Source organism: Tympanuchus pallidicinctus, unplaced genomic scaffold (assembly GCF_026119805.1).
Source record: "Tympanuchus pallidicinctus isolate F22 unplaced genomic scaffold, pur_lepc_1.0 scaffold18, whole genome shotgun sequence".
NCBI lineage: Eukaryota > Metazoa > Chordata > Aves > Galliformes > Phasianidae > Tympanuchus > Tympanuchus pallidicinctus.
Window position 1 is genome coordinate 11,341,545 of NW_026294699.1, and position 23,514 is coordinate 11,365,058.

The 23,514-nt window shown below is 43.7% G+C and overlaps 1 protein-coding gene across 7 annotated transcripts in view; it reads right to left on the minus strand.

Moving 5' to 3' along the window:
* Positions 1-23,514, minus strand: part of SDK1 (sidekick cell adhesion molecule 1) — a 359,812-nt gene that overhangs the window by 22,460 nt on the left and 313,838 nt on the right. For 6 of the 7 annotated variants that reach the window (XM_052679608.1, XM_052679606.1, XM_052679610.1 and 3 more), the window contains 6 exons: positions 22,589-22,648; positions 20,549-20,650; positions 5,962-6,077; positions 4,373-4,559; positions 3,377-3,514; positions 29-190 (listed from right to left, as the gene is read on the minus strand). In XM_052679608.1, coding sequence (XP_052535568.1) covers positions 29-190; positions 3,377-3,514; positions 4,373-4,559; positions 5,962-6,077; positions 20,549-20,650; positions 22,589-22,648 — 765 coding nt within the window. The remainder of the gene's footprint in view (positions 1-28; positions 191-3,376; positions 3,515-4,372; positions 4,560-5,961; positions 6,078-20,548; positions 20,651-22,588; positions 22,649-23,514) is intronic. The other variant, XM_052679609.1, reaches the window with a different exon arrangement.

Here is a 23,514-nt window from a genome sequence, read left to right on the forward strand (position 1 = left end):
CGTGCCATGTTTTTATGGTTCCACTCACCTTCTGCTGGCCCAGCTGTGACGTTGGCTTGCAGTTCAGGTCCATAGGCAATGGTTCGGGCTTGCACTCTGAATAAATAGGTCATGCCCTTGGTAAGATCTCGGACCTTTAGCCAGCGTTGCCAGTTCCCTTTAATGTCCACAGTCACCACTTTGCTGACCCCTGGAATAGCCACATGGATGAAAAATAGAGAAGGTTGCAATGAAAATAAAATAAAAGAGAAGAGGAGAGAAGAGAAGAGAAGAGAAGAGAAGAGAAGAGAAGAGAAGAGAAGAGAAGAGAAGAGAAGAGAAGAAAAGAAAAGAAAAGAAAAGAAAAGAAAAGAAAAGAAAAGAAAAGAAAAGAAAAGAAAAGAAAAGAAAAGAAAAGAAAAGAAAAGAAAAGAAAAGAAAAGAAAAGAAAAGAAAAGAAAAGAAGCTTATTATATCTAGATGGTAAGTAAAATCATCTAACAGTTTGCTAAGAAAGTATTTCTTACAATTAGCAGGAGTTTAAGTAGTGATAATAGCCAATTTTCAGCACTGATAAGTATAATTAGAGTTTAAGCTTGATAAGTGGGTACTGACAAGAAAAAAACCTTACAACACAACTGGGAAATTACCAAGAGACTACACGCAACTTCACTAATTACTCTGGGAAGAAAGGAGGAGGTAAACGAAGAGGACTGCAGTGTTGCAGATTGCTTCCTAAACAAGCACTTCTCTGCTCTTTCTTTGCTGAATAACCTGCAGTGCTGCCTCGGAGGAGGAAATGAGGCTTCAGGTTCTTTCCTTCTTGTCCTGGCTCTTGCACCATTATTAAGTGAATGTGGAATGAAGGACAAATATCTCGCAGGCAGCTTCTGGGTATAAGTGCCACTGCAGCAGGGGATGCAGTCAAAGCACTACTCACGTGGTGAAGGCTAAAGCCATGACTTGTCTTCCAGTCTTCCCCACTCTTCAGAATTTTTCTTAAACGGATGAATTAAAATCTAGTTTTTACTGAAAATTTGTACAACTGAATTAATGGAAGCAATTTGATACATAAAATATTTAACTGAACAAACAAAAATGGAAGTGACAAGAGTCCTTTTGGTATTGTCTGGTTCTGTACATAACACATCTCCAGCCAGGAAGATAGGAAGTGGGAAAATGTTCTTCCCACTACAGAAGGCTGCCTGCTAGTTTTTCTCCCCCAGGAACGCCAAAGGAAGAAGTTTTTCAATCTGGATGTTTATGTTATATGCAAATCAAGGCGCCTCTTTCAGTTTTTATCAGTTAAAGGAAGAGTAATGTCCAAGCAATTCCCGTTCAAAGTTTTCTCCCAGACAATTTATAATTCAGAGGATCTTTTCTCAGTTAATGAGGAAGCAGTAGAAGTGCTCCCTCCTTCCCTAGGTGCACTATTTCATTTCTCAGAGACAAATCAGGAAGCATTTATCATTTCAAAGTAATGTTCCGAAGGAAAAGAAAAAAAAAAAAAGAAACTGTTAAAAAAAGGCCCCAGGGCAATTTTGTTGTCTATTATGGTGTAAAACATAACATCGTAAAGCTTAAACAATAAAAGGTCAGACAGGGAGAGGAGTGTGCTGTGGAGCAGACCACTGTTAGCAAGGCTTGCAAAACCTGCAGGATTTCCACTTACAGAGAGAAGGCAGGAGGTGTCACAGGGCTGAGGGGCCTCAGCCTAAAATCACAGCTGGAAGAGAAGTCAGCAGGCAGCAGGAGGGATCTGGCATGGTGCACTGCAAGCATGGAGCAATGGGAAGGCTGGGGATGGGAGGAGAAGCGGGGTGATGCCCTGCCCCCCAGTGATGCCAGCACTGCCATGTGCTCTATTTGCAGCTACTTGGGCTTTGCCTTGAAGCCCTCTAAATAAATGAGCTGAGTTTTTATATTTCTCCAAGGAAAATGATGGCTTTGAGGGAGGGGTTGCTTACCGTGCAGGTAAATGTAAACGTATCTGATGAAAGAAAAGTGTTGGTACAAAAGAAAATGGGTAGAAATGGGAGGAAAAAAAATGAAAAAAAAATTATAAAAATAAAATAAAAAATAAATTTAAGTAAAAAAAAAATATAATAATTTGAGGGAAAACCCTCTAAAACCTCCCTGCTTGCACCAGAAATAAATCTACAGAGGGAGGACAGACAACTTGGAGTCAGAGAGCAGAGGTGGGGAAGAGAAGAAAACAAAGGTTCTGAGGATGTTCAATCAAATGTGTACAGAGAGAGCATGATCTGACAATTCCATACTTTCAGCGGAACACAATGTTTTCTCAAACACTGTGTAGAAATGTATGTAAGGCAGGAAATACCCAGAGAGCCCAAGCCTCCTGCATACCCTGTGCACATCTCTTGGTCAGAATTGGAAATGCTCTCTGCATTAGCTCTTTCTGCTTGGATCTGCCAACCATAAAGGCTGAAAGTGCTTTTAGGCTCATATTTTCATTTCTAATTTTCTCAGTGTATGAGACATGGATATTCAGACAATATAGATCTTTACTCCTTACAGAAGAAGCAAATACCAGTGATTGATATCCTTACTTCAATGGGAAAAAAAGTTTAAAATGGATTGGCGATGGCTGAAATTACTCTCCATGCTGTCACAGTGCCAAAGCTGGACATCCTATTGAACGACTGGCAATCTACCAGAAACACAAAAATGTTAATACAGCCATTCCCAAACTTTGCAATCTTTTCTAATTCAACTTTGAAATTAATTCACATTTGTTTTCAGAGAAGTTGCCAAATCCTTTCCTCGTGCTGTTTTGCAAAAGAGTGAAACGTCTGTGGCCTTTGCAGTGTTGTCTTAAATCTACTGCTGGGTTAGAAATTCTGCTTGAAAACTCCATGTAAACAGACACGACCAAATCTCTTTCACAGTTATCCTGCCCTGTCAGAAGCAGCAGTGGTACCAGTGATGACTCGCACATTTGATGCCTGGGCAATCTCTGCGATAACAGAAGTGACACATCATGTGATAAGCAACACAAGTGAGCCTGACGACTATTCTGGGATGGAGCCCACTCAGCGATTTGAAAGTGCAACATGGGGAGACAATCAGGCACTCTTCAGCTGACTTTCTTCTTCTTCCACGTCGGATAACAATGGCAGCAAAATGACTTTTCAAATCACACAGAATATAGTTTGTGCAGAAAAATGAGAGGGGACAGACAAAAGCTATATTCCACAATATTATGGTTTGCTGAGCAGATTTAGCAAAAGAGGAATTGTTTTACTTACCCTCTGCCACCTGGCTTCTCCTGGAAAATGGCAGAGAGCAAGTAGGAAATTGGGCAGAGATAAAAGATGCCGCACAGTGCTTTTCTGTCATTTTCCCATGAATATGTATGATTTTAGGTCTTTCTTACCCTGGACGGGAGCCAAAGGCTCGTAGACTACTCGATAACCCTGCAGGACTCCATTTGCTGCTGTCGGCTCGCCCCAAGACACATTGAGTGTCGTGGAAGTGATTTCAGAGAACGCCAAGAAGCTGGGAGCATTGGGTGCTGAAAGGATTACAAATGGATTGAATTGCAGCAGGCGTAGTCAATCTGATATACATATATATTATAAAACACTGCGTTTTTTTGCCCAGTCTAAATCTAAAGGAGCCAAAGTAAGAATGGGATTTATGAATTGTATCAAAATTTCCAGTAATCAATCAAAACCACAGATTGTCTTCCCTAAGAAAAGCAGCCACTCTGCTGCAAAACTGGGTCTCAGCAGCAAGCAAGGAGACACAACAGAAGGAGAAGACTCTCACAGAAATACTAAGTTTGGCCTTTGCTCTCCATCTTGCTGCTGACTATCAGAAAGCTTGCAGTGTTTTACTGTTTGCTCTCCCCCTGTCATGGTTAGTGGAGATGCACTGCAGAGGCTAAGGTTTCTCAAGCTAACTCCCTCACTAGAACAGGGCCAAAGGGCAGCAGGGCACTAAGAGGGCGTGCAGCCCCAGTGCTCGTGTGCTCCTTGTGGCAGCCACATATAGCTCAGTTTGATGGTAGGGCTTCAACACGAGGGGTTGCACAAAGCATCCCTCTTCTCTCACAGGACTGCTCGGGAATTTCTAGGCGCTGCTAACAAGTTCAGATTTACAGATGTAATAGCAGAGGCCCCAAAGAGATCCCCAGAGTTGCATCCTGGATCGACCTGCAAAGGGGTCGGTCATTCTGATCATCCGTTCCAGCTCCATCTCTCTGCTCCCCTTCCCATATTGCTGCATTTTTGATCGTTTCCCCTCAGCCAACACAACATAACGATCCAGCTGAAAGCTAACTCTACACAGCAATGCCCTCCTGCATGCCCCACTCTCCCTCATTTGCTACCAGCAACCATCAGACCTGTGCTCTGAGGTGGTCACATACCAGCCTGGTGTGTCCTGCCTGCTGAGGGTCTGCTCCTGGGGCCGTCCCCTGCTGCATTGAAGGCAGAGATGCAGACCAGGTATCGCGTGTGGCTGGTCAGGTTTTTGAGGCGGACTGTTGTCTCAGGGAGGAAAAGGACCTTCACTTTCTCTGTGTCATTCTGGACATCACTCTCCCAATAATAAATCTGTTGGAAAGAGTGAGATGTTTTAGCTCCCAAACATCCCAGCATTGCAGCCGTACAGATCAGCAGGATGGAACAGCCTTGCTCTGGACTCTGGTAAATGGTTCACTCTTCTCCATGTGCCTGATCTTTTCTTTTTCTTTGGCAAATTACACTGAGTCCAGTGGCCATGCAGTTGAGTACATCATTCAAAAATAGAGCACAGGCTGAAGAATGTGGCCTGATGACAGCAGATCTGAGCTGCCAGAAACTCTGCGAGGAGAGGTCAGTCTTTTAATTCTCCCTGAAATGCTAGCTGCCTGTCAGCACTGGCACCCTGAGATGATGCTCCCATCATTCACTTCCCTGTGCGCACAACTGTGCCACCATTTGTGTTCAAAGGACAGACAAGAAAATGCCTTTCTGAAGAGGGAATGAAGATTTTCCCTAAAATTCCTTGCATTACCCTTCTCCGTTCTCCCTTGCACAATTTTTATCCTGATCCCATAAAATTAGGATTGGAGAAGATGATTCCAAGAGAGAAGTGGTGCCAGCCCTACTTATTGGACAGGCCTGGCAGTGTGTGCATTACAACAAGCCAAAGCAAGCCAGAAAATGGAGAGAATGAGCCAAGGCAAGACTCTACCTTGGCTCTACAAGGCAAGCTGTTAGAGCCATCTATATACATAGAAAAGAAAAAGAACATGAATTGATATATAAGGTTGCTTGCTACTGCCAAGAAGGGATGCCAGATTATTCACATTGGCTTGACTTTTCTTCACTTATGGGTCTAAATTCATAGAGAGAGGCAGAGCCAGACGCTGAAGACAAGCCAAGCTCCAGTGTTTGTAGACTTGCCCATTTCTACTCTCCGAGGGTCCATTCTCATGCTGGAGAAGCTAAACAACATGCCTCTGCAACGTGCTCATCTCATATAAACCAAATGCAATTAATGCTATGATTTAATTTTGTTAAAGTTAGGGAAATGAAATAATTCTTCTGAAATCTCACCTGGCTTCTAGTTTGGAGAAAGTTGTGCTTTTCCTAATGCCTTTGGAACAGTCGATAGATGGAAACCAGTTAGCTTCCTCCAGTACATTCCTTGCCCAAAGCTTTTCTGTGTTGGTTGCTTTTGGAGCAGATAAGTTGCCCACGTAAGCGTAGCTGCCTCCCTATCTGCATGCCCTCTCTCCCCATGCTTTCCTTTCTCTTTCCCTGCAAATAGCAATGTGCTTTTCCCTTTCTTCCCTCTTCCCCCCATCTCATTTCTTCTGATTTTGGAACACACAGCCATTTCCATACTCAGGCTGAATACTGCCTTAATTTGCCTTGTGCAGTGAGGGCAGCTGTAGTTGTAGAGCCATCTCACAAGTAATAGAAAAGCCAAGCAAGACAAATGAAACCAGGAGAGAAATAGAAGCATTGCCTTGTAGCCTTGTATGTTCCCATTTTGGCTGTCGGCAGGAGGTGGGTCCCAGGTGAGCTCCAGCTGGCTTGCAGAAAGGGAGTTTACTTGGATGTTCTGTGGGGCCATCGCTGGTGCTGGAGAGAAGGGAAGACAGAAGAATTAATAGTGACAAGCAGAACTAGTTCATATCCAGGCTGCAATTTTCCATTTGTGGTAGGGCCAAGGACAGAGTGTTTATGCCGTGAGTCAGTTCACAGAGCCAGCCCTGGAGGTATCCATATTGCTGGGAAGTCTCAGGTATAAAGCAAGAGCATGCAGAGACTGAGAAGCTCCTGAGCCTCCAGAGGTGATATTCTGTGTCACACAGACCGGGTTAGACACTGAATAAACTCAATCCTGTCAGCAGCTTTGGGAAATAAAAGAGAATTTTTTCTTTATTCTGTGGTAATGTTTCAGGCTTGCCTTTGGCAGCGTCATGGTGTTCCAGAGCAACCCGTCTTGGAAGCAACTGTGGGGAGCAGCACAGCCCCCTGCCCCTCCAGCACAGCCTGTTCCCCACCAGTCCACTTTGGACTCAGTGGCACATCTTTTTATCAGCCCCTTTCCGAGGACCAAGGTACATCAGCCCGTATCTAGTTGGGTACCAATCAATCTGCCTCACATTTTCTGTATGACAAAATGGCTTAGCTTGCTACTCATTAACTCTGATCTCGTATCACACGCATACACATAGCAGACCCCTTAGGCTCCCGACAATACTTCTTTGCATCGTGCTCTGCAAGAAAACCAATCTTTGGCTTCCTTCAAGTACACCTGGGTCACACCAGCTCTCCCTTCTGTCAGGATGCAACCTGGTGCTGGTGGATTTTCTTAACCAAACAGCACGTGTTCTATTTACAGAAGAGACGCCCAAGCGCATCCTGTTCCAACTCCAGAAGCAGGAAGGGAAAGGCAGGGCAAAGGCACGCTTCTCCACAGCCTTCACCCTCACCCTGAGAAAGCAGCCTCTTTTCTCTCTGCCCGTGTATAGGCCATAAATAGAAGTGATAAAACATTCACCACTCGAGGAAGATAGCTCCAGTTATCTGTTCTTCTGGAGACTTCCTTCTTTAGAGAATGACCTTCATAAGTCACACTTTTCTACCAATACTCCCTCCCCCCAGAGTTATAAAATAAAATAGTAATTAACACCCACTCAGCCTGACACCAACTATTTATTTTGTTCTAACTGTGTGGTTTCCATATTATCACTGCCCACCCTGCCGTTAATGGAAATGTTAATAACCAGCGCCAGGTTGTTGTGACAGATGCTTGGGCTCATTATCAGAAATTCTTATTTACCGCTCCATTAAACGACAGAATCGCACAAAAAAAAACAATTCAATCAAAACTAACTGGAGGAATTTTAACAGCCACATTAATAATCCAAAACATAAATAAAGTTAATGTCTTTTGCATGTTTGCCACTGGCAACTCTATTGCAAAATTATTGCTGTACAATTAAAATGTGAAAGGTAAAATTGTAAATAGCCATTATCCCGGGTGAAAACTATTTGTTCCTTACACCTTTTGTTTCCTTTTCGGCTGTGCATGGCAGGGGGTGGTGATGACCAACTGTACAGCACAGCAGCCACACACTGCCTGGTCGCAGGGGTGCTGCTGCCTGATGCTGCTGTTGCACCTCTGCTTTCCAGGGCACTGCCTGCACTCAACACAGCACAGTGCTGCTCTGCCAAGGGCCCCTCCAAGCATCTCAGGGTTTTGAGACCTTCACTGCACACATCAAAGCAGTGGGGCCAAAGCGATCGCACAATACAAACCTGGAAATATATCTCGGGGATTTGCAGATGATGACATGCTCAGAGAAAAGGGAATATGTACAATCACAGAAGAAAACGGATTCCTTTAGCAGTGTGTTTTCTCTTCTGGGTAGTGACAGTGCTGGCTGCCCTGAGCTGACAGCTTCAAAGTGCTCTCAACACTGAGGTCTGAAGTGATGACTGCAATAGCATTTTTCTCTGGATCCTATGTGCCAGCCTGGAACAATTGCTGCTTCCGAGCTGTGACCATTAGAAGAGTTGGTGTGTTCAGCCTGCTGCCACAAAAACACCATCTTTTCCTCAAATCCTTTATATAGAGCATGTCTAAGAAACAAAGTGGTTAAAAACTGCCAGCGATCACTCTCTGCTGACACCCGCACTGCTGGAGCTGCACTTTTGCTGGCGCAGAGGTGGAAAATTTGATGGGAGGGGAAAAATAAAAAATGATAACTGCGTGAAAAAGGCATTTCAGCACCGCAGAGCTTCGACGAGATGCAAATCGTGTTTGGTTTTGTGCCCCGCGAGTCTCTCCCTCTGTTCAACTTTCAAAGGCTGATGTGCACAGGTTGGCAGTGAGGGACAGCAGCACTGTGCTGCTCATGCTTGCTGTGGCTCTGAGCACATAGGTAAAAGGCAATACTTTAAACAAGAGGAAACACAACTCTGAAGAGTTTACCTGCTTGGAGCCCTGAGCCATTTGCCAAACGTGTGGACAGCCCGTGCCAATAAAACAAATGCAATTCAAATGCGAATTCAAAAGCCTTTTACCTTATAGGAATGTGGTTTGAGATTACTGAGCTCTGAATTCTTTTTTTTCATGGCTGTTGAAACCACTAATATATAAAAGCAAGGTTAAAGCAGCATACCTCATGCTGCTTCAGGTGTTAGTGACATTATCAGCTACAGCAGGAGTGACATGGAGCCCGGAGGGCCCAAATTCAGGTCTTGGCAGGTGGAAAGCATTTCACTTTCCCTGAAAAAATGCATGTATTCATGAAGTCTAATTCCCTGCATGTATCCCGCTTTGTTATCTCACGCAGATATTTGCAAACATTTCTTTTCTTATCTGATCTCAATTCACCTTTAAGATTGTCTCCTTGACTGTCTCTCAGTCAAAAAGGAAGGAGAAAAGCCTGAGCGGGTTGTGCAGTAATTAGTAAAAGTAATAACAACAGCAACAACAACTGTAGGCTGGAATGATGGCAGGGTTGTGTAAAGACAATGAATCTATCTGGGAGTGGAATGAGAGAGAGAAAAAATGAGTGCGTGGATAAAGTTACACATCGAAATCCACATTTAAATATATCACTGTCCTCATTTCTCAGTGGAACTGAGTGCCTCTGCTCGCTTTGCAGACAATTTGAGCTTGCAAATGCTCATAACCTTTAAAGAGAAGGTGCTTGAAATCCCCAGTGGCTCTGCACCAATCTCCACGCTCTGCTGAAGGTTCACCTTAGTTTTTCTCCCGCTTGCCTGGGATATTTGCTCTCTGGGCTGTGTGACACCGAGAGCTTTTTATCAATATGAAAGTACTATTCCTTTTCTTAGTGACTGTCGCCACGATGCTCTGTAGCACAGGTAGGCTACAAATCCCTGTGATTCATCAGGTAAACCTAATAGCTGTTTTTTATGAAGCATTCCTTGCTGCTCTTACAGCTGCTCAGATTTCTGGCTAGTGAAAGGTTTCCCCTTTACCGACTTTCTAATTATTTCTATAATGCCAATATTTTGTTGGGGAATTCGTAGACAAGTCTGGGACATGATGTCCCTAGTACTCATGCCATTTAAACATACAAAAAAATACAACCATGGAGAAAAATGCAGTGAAAGAGACCAAAGATCTTCTATGTATCTTCTTGATCCTACAGTCCCAAACAATCAAATTCCTGTTCTGTAAAGACCTCTGATCCTTTTCTGTGTAGCAAGCATTTTCCCTCCAGTTCATCAAAGCATGCTTTTGTGAATGTGCCTGCCTTTATTCCCTGGTAATCAATATATTTACATTTTGGTGTTAGCACCTAGAGGCCAGAATCTCATTGCACAATGTGTTGCATAAACACAGAGCAAAGAGACAGCTCCAGGCCTAAAAGCCTCTAATCGGTATTCCTGCACACTGAAATGGAGGGTTGGCTGCAGCATGTTCTAGCACAACAGATGCAATCTCATCTACCTTCTCTCTGTAAGAGGGAAGACAGAGCAATATTCAGTGCAGCATATGCTCACAGTTAAAGCACGCACACGCGGCACCTCCCAGGTTTACACACAGGTTCCTGGCACACACAGCCCTGGAAAACTGAGCTGGAAAGGACTGGAGAAGGCTCAGACAATCCAGGTTCCCATGTCACGTTGGGCTCAGCTCTGCTGTCCAGATGTCTGTGTGATCCTGGCCACTGACCCCTTTCCAAATTCCACTGCCATCCCTACACAGACGCTGCCTATTTAAATAACCCTTAACATGTACTCTTGGGGTAGTTTTGCTTTCTCAGTGCCTGGCATCAGCAGTCCTGGCTGCACTGGTTCTGTCCCAGAAGCAGGACACAAAGCATCTCTCCTTTTCCCTTTGCAGCCGTGCAGAGATAAGCAACTGTTACACGGAGTATTAAAAGCCAAACATGAGAAAACAAACAGAAGGACACAAGATAAAATATCAGAGACTGATTAGCACAACAGGCAAAGCCAAACACAAGAGATTTTCTCACAGTCTGGACTCGAAGAAGAAAGACGAGGATGGTCTCTCCCAAAGAAATGAACAAAGTGGTGGATTTGCAGATGTTTGCAGTTATTCCTTCCACCAAGGAAAAGCAGTGTGAGAGAAAAGGCATTCAGTGCTTATTGGCCATTTTCTTACAGTGCCTGTTAAGGAAAGGTGGGAGCAGGAACGTTTCCTCTGTGCAGCAGTGCTCCATGCCATCAGGAATGCTGTGTGAGCTATGCTGATTAGCTCAATAACAATTACTTAATTGTGCTTCAAAAGCAGCAACTGAAGCTGCTTTCCGCTGTGACAAGGCAGTGCAAGCTATATTTAGAACGTAAAAGATGTTTCCCACCAATTTCTGGCTGTTTTAAGCAAGGCTGCATTTTGTGATGAAAGTACACACATTTTTTTTCTGAGGGCTGCATGTTGTGGGCCTGCTCAGATGTATTTCACAAGCAGTAAGATGGGCAGATATACACTCAAAAGCATGCATACTGACACCCTTAATTCTCCTATACAGCCCTCTTTGCTGTCACTGGACCTCTCCTACCCAGGCACCAAAACTCAGCACTCTGCCTCTTACCAGCTTGGATAACCTGCTATGTGATAGGAGCCTGAGGAAAGGAACAATCCGGTCTCTTCTACCTTGGAGAAGCCCAACCTCTGTGGGAGAATGGCTGGAAACAGTCTGCTTCCAGTAGGGAATAACTCTTCAATGCGTGGAATTACACGTTGATTTACAAGACTGCATAGAGTCAGAGAAATGGGAACATTTCCTAGTGTATGGTGGACCAGTGGAAGCTGACATAAGACCAACCTTAAAAAACAACTTTCTCACCTTTGTGAAAGCTGATGGAAGGGGGATTCTAATTGTAGCCAAAAACAAAGATAAACAGACAAATGTACCTCGGTGGAAAAGAAGGGATAGACACTGCATCACATTTTTAAAGGTATTAAGGTCATGAAAAACTGTAAATAAAAGCAGATGCTATTGAAACCCAATGGTAACATGCCCAGGTTCTCTGCTTAGTGCTGGGCAGCTTTCCAGTACTGTCTAGGTGTATTCTCACCTTCTGGAGAGGTACAGAGAGGGATGCAGGTGGCTAAAGGAGGAAAGATCACATTCACCACACGTACTGGGAAAAAAAACATTGAAATGAAACAAAGACATGAATAAAAGAAATGGATACTCATGGACCCAGACTAGAGGAGGTTATCTGCCAATGCCATTTTTTCAAACCAAGGAGGCAATCATGTTCTGAGGAAGTCTCTATGGATATGACTTATTCATGAAGAACCTTTATAAACTGGCAAGTGAATCAAGCAGAAGTAATTCTCATCCTCTCCTTCACCAGTGCAATGGTGAAAACACCAGTGCTATGATTACCAATCTTTTAACATGGAGATCAGCTTTCCAAACAAGCCACGTGCAATCCAGGATGCTCCTGAGGCAGATACAACCTGATGTAAAGAAGCCAGTGTGCTCACATTACAATGCCTAAAAGACGGTGGATGTCACAAAGCGCAGCACTGTGAAATAGAACCTGTAAACAAAAGTTACATATTTTGAACCTGAAGGCTGCAGTTTTACTTAGCTAATAAAAGCCTAAAATAGGCTATCACATTGCATACTGAGATTATCCATCATGAGACTGAGAACACCTGACCCAGAAGTAAAGCTCTTACAAAACTGTAAGACTGCCTCTGGAAAGGGCATACAGGTGGTTAAAGCAGGGAGGGGAAAATAATAAAGCAGGCTTTTGATTTGTATTTCTTTTGAATCAACAAGGATATGCTCACACACAGGCAGCCCATCAGTCAGCAGGGATGGACTCGTGAGCAAGAGCAGCAAGAGTTGCACGAACACACAGGTGTGAACCTACAGCTGAAATCCCTTCTCCATTACAAGGTAAATTAGGGATAGTTCCACTAAAGCTAATGGAGCTAACTCAGTGTGAGGCTTTATGAGCAAGAGCAGTGTCAGCTCTGACGAGTGCAGGACTCGTTCCCAGGAGTATGCATGAGGTGATGAAGAGCTGAAGTATTTGATAGCAGCCCCGCTTCTCTTTCACCTGCAGCAGGAGTGGGAGCAGCACTGCATGCGCAAGTAATGCTCTCAGTTCCTTCCAGAAGTCTGTCCATAGAGGGGCAACATTACCTGCTTCAGACCATCTCCCTGGGCCCCCTGATTCCCAAGAGCCCTCCTTCTTCGTTTTCAGGTACATTCCTCTCATTATAACTTATTAATTCCACATGTTAATATCATAATACCATAAGTTCATGGCAGCAGACAAAAGCACCCTCTTAATGTTCACTAACAGCAAGTCCTACTGAAGCCTAATAAGCACCAACAACTCCTTATCCTCCACTAAAGTCATTAGAGCATGTCAAATAATCAGGCTGAATCTTCACCAGGTTTCCTTATACCGAATGTTATAAACTGTACCACAAAAAGTCTATGTGAGCAGGTGAGATCTGCCACTGAGATAACCTCTCACTGCTGTTTTTGAAGTAAGTTGGGCAGTAGACCCCCACGAGAGTTTGATTTAGGATTACAGATTGCAGAGCTCAGGGAACCCCAGGAAGACCTGTGAGACTGTGATCTCATGGTCCTGGGGAGTGAGAGGCTAAATTTACATCCATGCTTTGGAGTGAAAATTTTCTCGCTCATTTTGCAGTTACAGTGCCTGTGAATTCATTTCTGCTCTCTGTCCTATGCCACTGACATCTGGATTGCTGTGGCCAACGTGTTTTAGAATTATTGCTAATTAATATTAAAAATAGCAACTTTTTATGCTTTCCTTCCACAACAGGCAACCTGAAACACCTCCAGGGCCATGATTGATGATGGGTACAGAAAACAGATGTCAGAAAAGAAAATCAACTGTGTTTCTCCACAGCTGGCTTCACAGCAAAGCTGAGCAGAGGAGGCAACGCCACGGGAGCTGAGACCTGTAAAGAAAAGCCTATGACATTTTGCTCACATATCCCAGGATGAAGAAAAATAAGCAGAGAAGGACTGTGCAATTAGAAGGAGCACAGATTTGGCTGCAAATATCCTTTAGTCAAAAACACTCCAGCTCCAGCCTGCTCGAATGTGAGTTATCAACCTGGGGCTTCCCCACTTCCTTACCAGGGCGATTTATGGTCCGTTTTACTTTACTACTGATGGCTCATGTTTTCGAAAGGAAGGTTAATTTCTTTGCTTTTAATGGAGTAGCTCTGCTGCTAGCACAGTCAGGCTTTGCATACACGATCAGGCTTTCCATCCCTCTGCCCTCTGTGCAGGGATGCCCCCACACCAAGCTCTTCACGGGCCATGGAACACTGCAGCAGAGCCACCAGCCGCCCATTTGTCCTACCACTCCCACTGCTGCTTGCACCAACTGCAGAACAAAGGCGAGAGTCCAGATGGTGAAGCTGAGAATGGATGGTTGTCTGTCTCAGGCTATGGTCAGTGCTGAAAATCGACATGAAATTGTTGGGGTTTGAGACAAAAGTTCATCATTTGGGCAAAACATCGCATGACAGCGGCAGTCCCACACCACCCACAACCGTAAGAGCAGTGGAAGAGCTAAGGAAGCTCAGATGATCAACATCTGATTTTATTTTTGCTTGGACAGAAACATCTTTCCTACACTGAGATGTGATAAAAAGAGGCAATTAAACCAGAGCTAAGCAGGAACTGATGCACTGTATAAAGCATTGTGCTGTACCAAAGGCTGCTTATGACCAATATTAACAACTTAATGAGCTGTTAATGAGGCGCACATTCAGCTTTTACTTGCAGCATGAAAATATTGCAAATCATTTTAGGGAGCTTCTGGATAGTCAATGGAGAATTAAAGATGTCAAATAAGCCCATCAAATCTATGTCTCAATCTGGACACTGCTTTCCAATGCATTCGCTTAAAATTCCTTTTCCTCCATGGCAGAATAACTTGCTTTGACAGCAGTACTGCTCTCACTTAGACTTTGCTTCCTTCTGCCTTGACATTAGATTTCAGCCTCCAGAGAGCTGCAGGGATGTCTTTTTGACATGTTGACATTAAGGACACTTCTTCCACAGACTCACACTGGCACGGTTACTTTCTGTTTTACCGTTATAAGATCAGCTACTGAGCTAAGTTACCAAATTTGGAAATTTAATTATGAAACCTTTGTGCTCATCTATAAACAAATTAAGAACTTAAAATTACCCTTTGAAAATAGCCAGTTGGAATAGGAAAGGGAGCTCAGGTCTATCCAGAAAATTCATGTCCATAATTCCCCAGCAGTGCTGCTCTACCAGTAACAAGCAACGACTAATGCTCTAATGTAGGCACACTTTAGTTTGTTATTTTTTACTGTTCTGTCATAGCCCTGCAGGATTAGATAATGCGACTGAGTGCTATCTATACTGCTATTACCACCAGTGGAGCTGAATTGATGGGAACAGCAAATCCACACTGGACTTGCTGCAATCAAGCCCCACATGGAAACCATGTATAAAGTGAATCTGGAGGTTAAAATACACCTTGAAACGGTGATGTGGTCTACTCAGTGGCTCTCCGAAAGAGAGTGCTGTTGGGATACATGGGATATAGCCATCATGGCTTACAGCAGTGCAAGAGAAGCTGAAAAGAGGCTTATTTTCTGCTGGCAGTGGGAAATGTCTCTTCATTTATTTTTTTTTTCCACCCCATCGTCTTCCTATAGTTTTCCTTCCTTGCTCTGCTCTGACTTTACTCTGCTTTTTTTTTTCAGTATATGTTTGGTGAACTTGGCTTGGATCTTTAACCCCAAGCTCAGTGGAGAACTCATGTCTTAAGGAGCAGGGCACTGGGGGACAGGATGAAAACCCAGCATCATGCCCAGAGCAGGGCATTCCTGTTTGTTGCAACAGCTCAGCAGATTCTTTACATTGAAGTTTAGGGAAAAAAGAAAATCTATGTTTGAAACAGCCAGCCATCCCCCAAAAGTGGCCTTTTGCTGATGTTTAGAAGAGTCAACCACTGAAAAGTAAATACTTTACTGTATCACAAGTGTGATGCTGTTAAGATGCCACGGGAGGTCAACCCCTTTATTTAAAGTGGGAGAAAATGAAGCCTGTGATTTATTGTACTAGTTTCCTTTGCCTCCCTCCCTCCCCTTTTGTTTATCAAGGGAAGATGCTGTCCCTAGGCTGACAGGTTTTAGACTACTGCAGTGTGAAATGGCCACAACAACCCTTCTCTGCCCTTCTCCAGTGGGGACTGGGATGGAAATGCCCACCCAGCTCTTCCAGCCATGCCAGCAGCGACGCACAGCTATCTGCATAGGCGCAGCCAGCCACGGAGGGACAGGGCACGTGTGTCCCAGACAGATAGGAGAAAACAGCCAAAGGGCCACAGCAGTCTGATTGAGGCTGCCAGCTTGAATGTGTTGAAATGTTGTCATTCCTCTTGTAGGTTGTTAACAAGGAGGCACGGGGGACTTCTCTGAGCAGCATCTTCTCAGCTCCATTGCAGGCAGAGAAGGAGTAACAGTTTCATGCTACAGGAAAGGGGGGCCCAAGGTAGTGCTGAGGGTCTCCCTTGTCCACAAAGCAACCTACAATTGGGAGGTGAGGCCACACAGGTTATACATATAGCGAGCACACAAAACCCACAGAAAGAAGCAAAAACACTCACAGACAAAGCAGCCTTGTTCCGACGGCCTTCTCCAGCATTAGCAGGTGAGACAGAAAGGCACTGCCTGAGCACAAACAACCAGGTTGGAAGCGACACAAGTTCTTTGCTAGAAGCAGCTCACAAAGGGATGTTGGTCTTTGCTTCCCTGTGAGGCTTGCCTCTCCTTAGCATGGCTCCTTTTTTGTCTTCTCTTCCTCAATTTAAAATCACTACTTTTGGTCGCAGAGCTTTCCAGATAGTTTCTGCTCCTTAACTGTAAAACACTGGCAGCTCCAAGTGCAACCCTTGCTGTAACTGCAGGGCTGAGCCTCCATCCTTGCTCTGGGTGTGGCTGCACAAAACTAACTTTGGGAGCTCCAGGAACAGCTGTGGAGCTGTGGACAGGTGGAAATAATTCTGATAACAGCAAGAAGAAGAGGAATATTCACTTTGGCCTCTGTGAGCATTGCACCAAGGGGTAAATTCAAGTATCTGTATAGGATAAGAGAAGAGAAGCTCAACTCTCTGTCCCAGCTCTGCCCCCTTCTAAGCTAAGGTTTCACTCTGATGAAAGCGAGATGGGCATTAAACCTGCATTCCTGAAAGACGATGTTAGCAACCACAGCAGCTTTTCAGTGGAGGACTTCTAAGGAGAGGATCTCTGTCTGCCAGTGTTTTCTTCCTTCCCCTTCCCTTTGCAGAATGGGCTCTGAGAGATCATTATTAAAGAGAACAACAACAACAACAAACCAGCCTCATCAGTTCCTGTGAATTCTGAAGGTCACCAATGCCACCATCAGTTATAATGACATACATCACTCCCTCTTCAGACAAATGGACTTACAACCTATTTAAAGGCAAGTGTCTCTCAGAGCACTTCACCCCTTCTGCTACCTCCTCTCCTCCAGCAGCAGCTGCTGGAAGAAATTATGAATTCCATTATTTTTCATCCAGAACAGCTTCGCAGTATATGAGAGAAACACTGGAGGCTGCAGGCTCGTTAGCACAGGATTTGTATTGCCACCTCCCATTTTATTCACCAGTCCAAATTAGGTGAAGCATGCCTGCCCCAAACCTGTACTTTCTGTTTAATTAAAATGCAGGTGGTGGACTACCCTGAACTCCAGAGCCCACGGCACAATCAGACAGTGACAGTGACCCAGTAGAATAATGCTCTTGATGTAGGGGCTGCTCTAACAGAGCCTTAATTTCAGTCAAGCAGAACAGCACCTCTGGTAGCAGCTGCATTTAGGGCCAGGATGATGATCAGCACAGCTTCTTTCTGCCTTCCCAATCAAAGCCGGAGTCCCTGACAGCTGAACTGCTCAATGAATTAACCAGGCGAGAAGGGGACTTGCTGAGGGGCTGCAGCTCCCTTCTCACTGCTGCAAGTGGCAGCTTTCAATTATTTTTTTTTATTTTTTTTAAATTTTTTTTGCTGTTTATCAGGAGATGCACATGGTTCTCTAATGAGCAGGGCAGCCAGATTTAAATAGGCAACTGCATGGATCTCCTCCACATAGGAGAGGGATGCAGGGGCTCAAGGCAGGTGAGGGAAGAGCTGGCTCCACTCAGACCCATAAGTGCAGCATAGGGATGGTTTATTCTCCACATCAGAGAACTTTGCAAACATGCAGACATAAAACCTTTACTGTTTCAGTGGATGGGACAAAACTTTGCTATGAGAAAAAAGTTCTGCTCCACCTACTACAAAAAATACCAACCAAGCCAAACCCAAATCTGCCTGCATCCATCCTTTTAAATCACCTGGCATATCAACCCTGTTACTTGGGCCAGGAATCTCTACTTGCCCTTGGCCCAAGCCCGTGAGAGCTGGACACTTGGGATGCTGTCTTGGGTACGACTCATTGGCTACTTGAGTTTGTATTGTAAAAATCCAGATACAATGATAGGAACATTTTCAGGTCTCACAGAGGAGAGCACAAGAACAAAGGAAGGGTTTGGGATGCTTGTCTTCCCGCACTGTTTATCTGGCTGGGCTGTTTGCTGCTCCCATCCCACATGGCACACCAACCATCAATATGATTTCTGGATGTTTCATGCTGTATAAAACATGGCAGACTGCACAGAAATGGATATTTCCTCTGAAATGTTACCTAAAGCACTCTTATACCTAAAACCACCATATTCCCACAAAGATATGTGCTATATATTCCTTTTTACAACTGCAAGGAATCTTCTTTCACCTACTAGAATTACTGAGACCCTTACAGCACAACGAAGCACCATTTAGCAGTACTTGGACTTAAATTATCCTTCAGGCTGGGGACTGGTCTGCTTCAGTCACTTTGTGTTCAGTGCTATGCTCATGTTGTCAGTGGTTTTTGTTTACTGCCAAGGTTTTCTCTACTATTTACATGGGTGTCCCATCATCAAAGCTAAGTGGACCCATTTTTTCCAGCTTGCTACTTATCCAACTCTACCATGGGTAAGAACATCAAGCAAACAATAACAACAAAAACTTGCATTTCCACAGCACACTTCAACTCGAAAGTGTCACAAATCAATTTAAAACCTAAATTGCAGCACCAGCTCCAATCACTTTGCTCACAGTATAAATCACAGCCAGCTCTGGAGGTGGAAGAGGCAGTTATATAACAAAGCATAATAACTTCACACTGTAAGTGTGAAAATCTGCGGGAAGATCCTATGTTCATCACTTCTACTGCGTGAACCCAGATTGTCCCTAACCAGAGGTAGAGCCAGGATCCCTAAAAACCACACTGAGTCACATTACAACCCCAAAAGCACCAGCCCTGCCTGTGCAAGAAAGCCTTGGAATAATTAAGGTTGGAAACGATCTCTGAGACCACCAAAGTCCAACTATTGACCCATCCCCACTCTGACACAAAACAACATCCCTCAGTGCCACGTCTCAGCAGTTCTTGAATACCTCCAGGGATGGTGACCCCACCACTCCCTGGGCAGCATGGTTTCATCCCAAGTTTGGCCTCCTCCATTGCCTGGTTCCCTGTCGGAGCTGCAACGAAGATGAAGCGCTGTCTGGTTAACATACATGAGCACCACCACCTCTTTCCTCTCCCACCTGATTTTCCATGCTCTGTGTATGTGTAGAAATGCGTTTGTTGGCTCAGTTTGCAGCAGGGAGGTATTTTGTTCTGAAACAAAAATCTATTTTGAAGTCAGGTACAGTTGGCTCCACTTGGGGCTTCCTTTGCTGCAGTTACAGAAAGACATCGGAGCACCAGCAAAGTAGAAAACATGTAGGTATTGCCAGCTGTCTCCAAACCATGTGACCCTGATTAATTTATGACGTTTTCAAAGAAAGATAGTGAATGTCATACATTATTTGAAATCCAAAGGTTAAGCAGTACTAAAAAAAAAAGTGGGCTTTACTTACTTTTGAGTAATAGAATCTTCAGTGAATGACAATAAACTGTATTAGCACTGAGTTTGCTAACTTTTACATCTTAGCCTTGAGACAGAAGAACAAAAGTGCAATCAGATCTGTTCCCAGCAGCAGACTGAACAACAGGAGGGAGCGTGTTGCCTATTCTTGTTCTAAGCTTCATAAGATGTTGCTGCAGAAATTGATACCATAACTAACAGCCATTTCAGCGCCAGCCTCTCTCCAGCTGGGGTCACCGTAAATCCTGCATCGCCACCGGGCTGAGGAGGAAGACATCAGCATCAGCTATTCCAGTCCTCCACTGGAGCCTTTGAGAGGAACAGGCTCAGCTGCAGGTTATCTCTGCTCCGCCAAATCGCTTGTTTCACAAAGCATTCAGAGGAGTGCCTGCTTAACTCTCTTGTCCTGATGTCTGCCTCCGGCCTTCCAATGGAGGGATTTAAAATTGATCGGCAAGTTACACTTCATAAATGCAGCCTGAATTTATGCACCGCATCCATAATAAGTGGCAGCATGAGTAGTGACACTGCACCACAGCTTCTGCATGTGATGCAGAGGTAGAAGTCTGCATGTTCTTGAGAGTAATCTTCATCTGCGGCTCCAGAGCTAGCATTAAACTGGACACAATATCTTCTTGACTTCAAGAGCATAAAATACAGCAAGATGTGGTGCACAGGCAATGCCTCTACACAGACAGCAATAAAATAAAAGAACCAGCTTCCCAAGTCTCCCTTGTTTTGTAGTTCTGTTTCTTTTCCCCTGTGGCTTTCCTATGCTCTACTTTCTACTTTAACTTGAGTCAATTTTTCCCTCAAGCTAATTTGGTATGACCAGTCATTCTCCTGCAACTCCAAAAAGGATTTTCTCTTTTTTCTTTCAAATGCACCTTCTTCCCTTATTCCTGTGGACCAACTGGCTTTGAAAAGGCAAGAAGCTATTGGTGCCAGCCTATTCCAGGAGAGAATGCTACAGAAAACTGATAGTGATAATGATCCAGTCCTTTCCCAATATTTGAAGAAAACCAGAACTTGTTGAAACTAAAAAATATATATAAGCCTGTTTTACCTACCTGCTTCACCCACAAACACTTCCACTGGCGTGCTGGTAGGGCTCTCACCAATGACATTATACGCTGTCATTAACACTTCATATCTCTTGTATTTCTTCAACTCTGAAAATGTAAATTATATTGCACATTATTATTCATAGTATATTACAGTATTGACCTGTCTTAATCTCCATCACTTCTTCATCACCACACTTCTCTCATGAAATGCTGCCTTACAACAGTGCAGTGGTGTGCTATCTACTTCCACCCTTCCTCAACACATTTATCACAGTAGGGTCTGCACAATTATGAAAGATCTTTGCTACGAGATGACAGAATTTTCCAGTATTTTCACTGTGTCGCTCCAGTAAGAAGGATCACACCTGATGATTAGCTAGCTAGGGGAGTTCCTCTGGGTCATTCCTGATGACAGGGAAAATATGGGACTTTGAATGCTGAACATGTGGGATCATTTTGATCTCTACTGGTAGGAATGAACACGGCTTCAAGCCTTCGCCTAGCCCCAGAGACTTTGATCCAGGGGTCATTTGGCAGCTGCATGGCTTGAGAATGCCACTGCTGTGACAGGATCCAGAGGACAACCTGCAGCAGGGAAGTTGCAGTCCTGTTCAAAGTACTGCATGCATATCTTTCTCCCTCAGTGTGAACACGGTTTAAAGATCAATCTCAAAGAGAAAGGAGAATTTGAAGTGTGGGTTCCATTTGGCCATCACAGAACCAATTTATTAGCTGACAAACTATTTACAGATGAGGTAGGAGAATAAAAGCAGTGTGACAAAAAAGCAAGAAAACCCAATGGTATGGGGGCAATTAATAGATGTAAACGGGGATGGATTAGAACCATGTCAATGTCACTGGGAAGGCAACAACTGAGCAGTTTTGGACTTTGCCTTTTTATGATGGAAGAATCAATTCTAACAGAAATATTTATCATCTAAAATATTTAACAGTGAAATTAAAGTAAGAAAGAGATCAATAATATAAATAGCTGTATTTAAATGAGCTCAGAATTGATTAAGACATGCATGGCCAGGGTACAAATTTCTCCCTTTGCCAATAATTTTCTCTGTTATCTATGAATCACATTGTACCTTTCTCTCTGAGGCTGACAGAATGCTATCGGTTTGGTGAGGTTCAATAACTCTAATCATGCTGGTTCTTCAAGTTTTATTTCCATGGAAATATTTACAAGTGCCTTGCTCCTATGCCTGACTCAGAGCTCAGACTCGTTTCCTATTCTTGGGTATAGAGTAAATGATATCCAATATATCACTAACTTTTTGCCAGTCCATTAATAAATATTAAAAAAAAAATGTAAGATATATGGCTCTTGATTAGAATTTCAGTACTAGGCAGCTGGTACAGAGAAAGTTTAATTGCTGTCATGAAAAGCCACAAGGGACATTTTAGTGTTAACTGGATGTGGAAGAAAATGGAACATATGAGAGTTCATGCATGCAAGTTTCAGTGGGGATAGGGCTTCTTTTTTTTTTTAGCCCAGCACAATCTGTGACTCAAAAGCCTTGGGCAAAACCTATCTAGTGAACCATCATCACCACAAAGCAACTTGCCTTTTAACTCTGTCGAATGCTATTTTATTCATTTCCAATTGAAAACACCTCTGGAGATGCATATAAATTCATTGGGCCCTCTCTAAATTGGCCTCATACTCTAAGGACTGCTTGAGCATTGCAGTGCTTGAATCGTAGGGCTAATGATGTGATACTGCTAAACTCAGATGGACTGCAAAATACGTAGCAAGCAAATCAAAATTCATTTAGCATCAGCAATGCTGGGTTGTTACAGTCAACTATGTTTTACCTTCCCAGCAGCCACAATTTTACAACCACTACCTACTTGCATCATCAATATCTATTGATGTAGAGAAAGCAAAGGCTTAAAGAAAAAGGGACTCCGGAAACCAGAATCATTAATTTGTGTTGATTTCTGCCAGATCCGCCGAGGACAACAAGAGGAGTTTGCCTGTATTGTATTTTGAACCATTAGAAAGAGTCTCATCTAAAGGCAATGTGCACTTACGTGTTAATTCATACGTCGTTAATGCAGAGCTGCTGTTCACTGTCTTGAAGCTGCTTTGGGCTATTCAGGGTAAGCAAAGCAGAAAGCTTGTTACAGTGCAAGGAAACAGTTATTGCAAATGATGTACAGCAGAGACAGAGGCAAATGATGCAGCACACACACACACAGTTTGAGCTTTAGGACTATACCTCGAAGGGCAATAAAACCACATCACTCTTGTAACACATCAAAAGCATCTCACTCACACGGGTTTTTTCATTTTCTCCTCAAACAGAGAATCATACAAATATGCAATAGAGAAATGTTCTGACTCTTACATTAAACAGAATAAATGAGTGCAGAGGAAACAGTTTCTAGGGGAGAAACTAAACACTGTGTAGCATTCTTATGTCTCAACATGCAAAATTTGAAACATGGAGAGCTGCAGGGGAAAGACTTGGAACATGGGCCACAAAGAGCAAACACTTACAGTACGATAGGACCCGTTTCTTTAAATGCATGTTAGATTCCCCACAGTTTCACTTACAGAATTCAACATTCCTGCTGTGAATGAACTGCAGTAATATGTTAAGCAGTGCAAAACTGCAGGTCAGTGAGGAACAAGGGTGCACTGAGGTGAGAACTGTCATATTATGAGGAGAGAGAGGGATATTTCTCTTACAATACTTGTCTCCAACCCTTTTTTCCCCCCTCTTGTCTCCCTGGAGAAGCAGACCAAGGTGTTTTCTACTATACAGCCATTAGCAGCATTGCTGCAGGGCCAGCAAGAAGAAGGAAGAGAGGAAACCAGTAGGTATTACAAGCTTCCTAGCTTACAAGACCAGAGAGCATCCGAAGTCATTACTTTATGATGAGATACACAGCTCATCATTCAGCTTTTGCCTGGAAAAAAAAAAACCCTTGTGCATGCCTGCACCTGGAGGAGC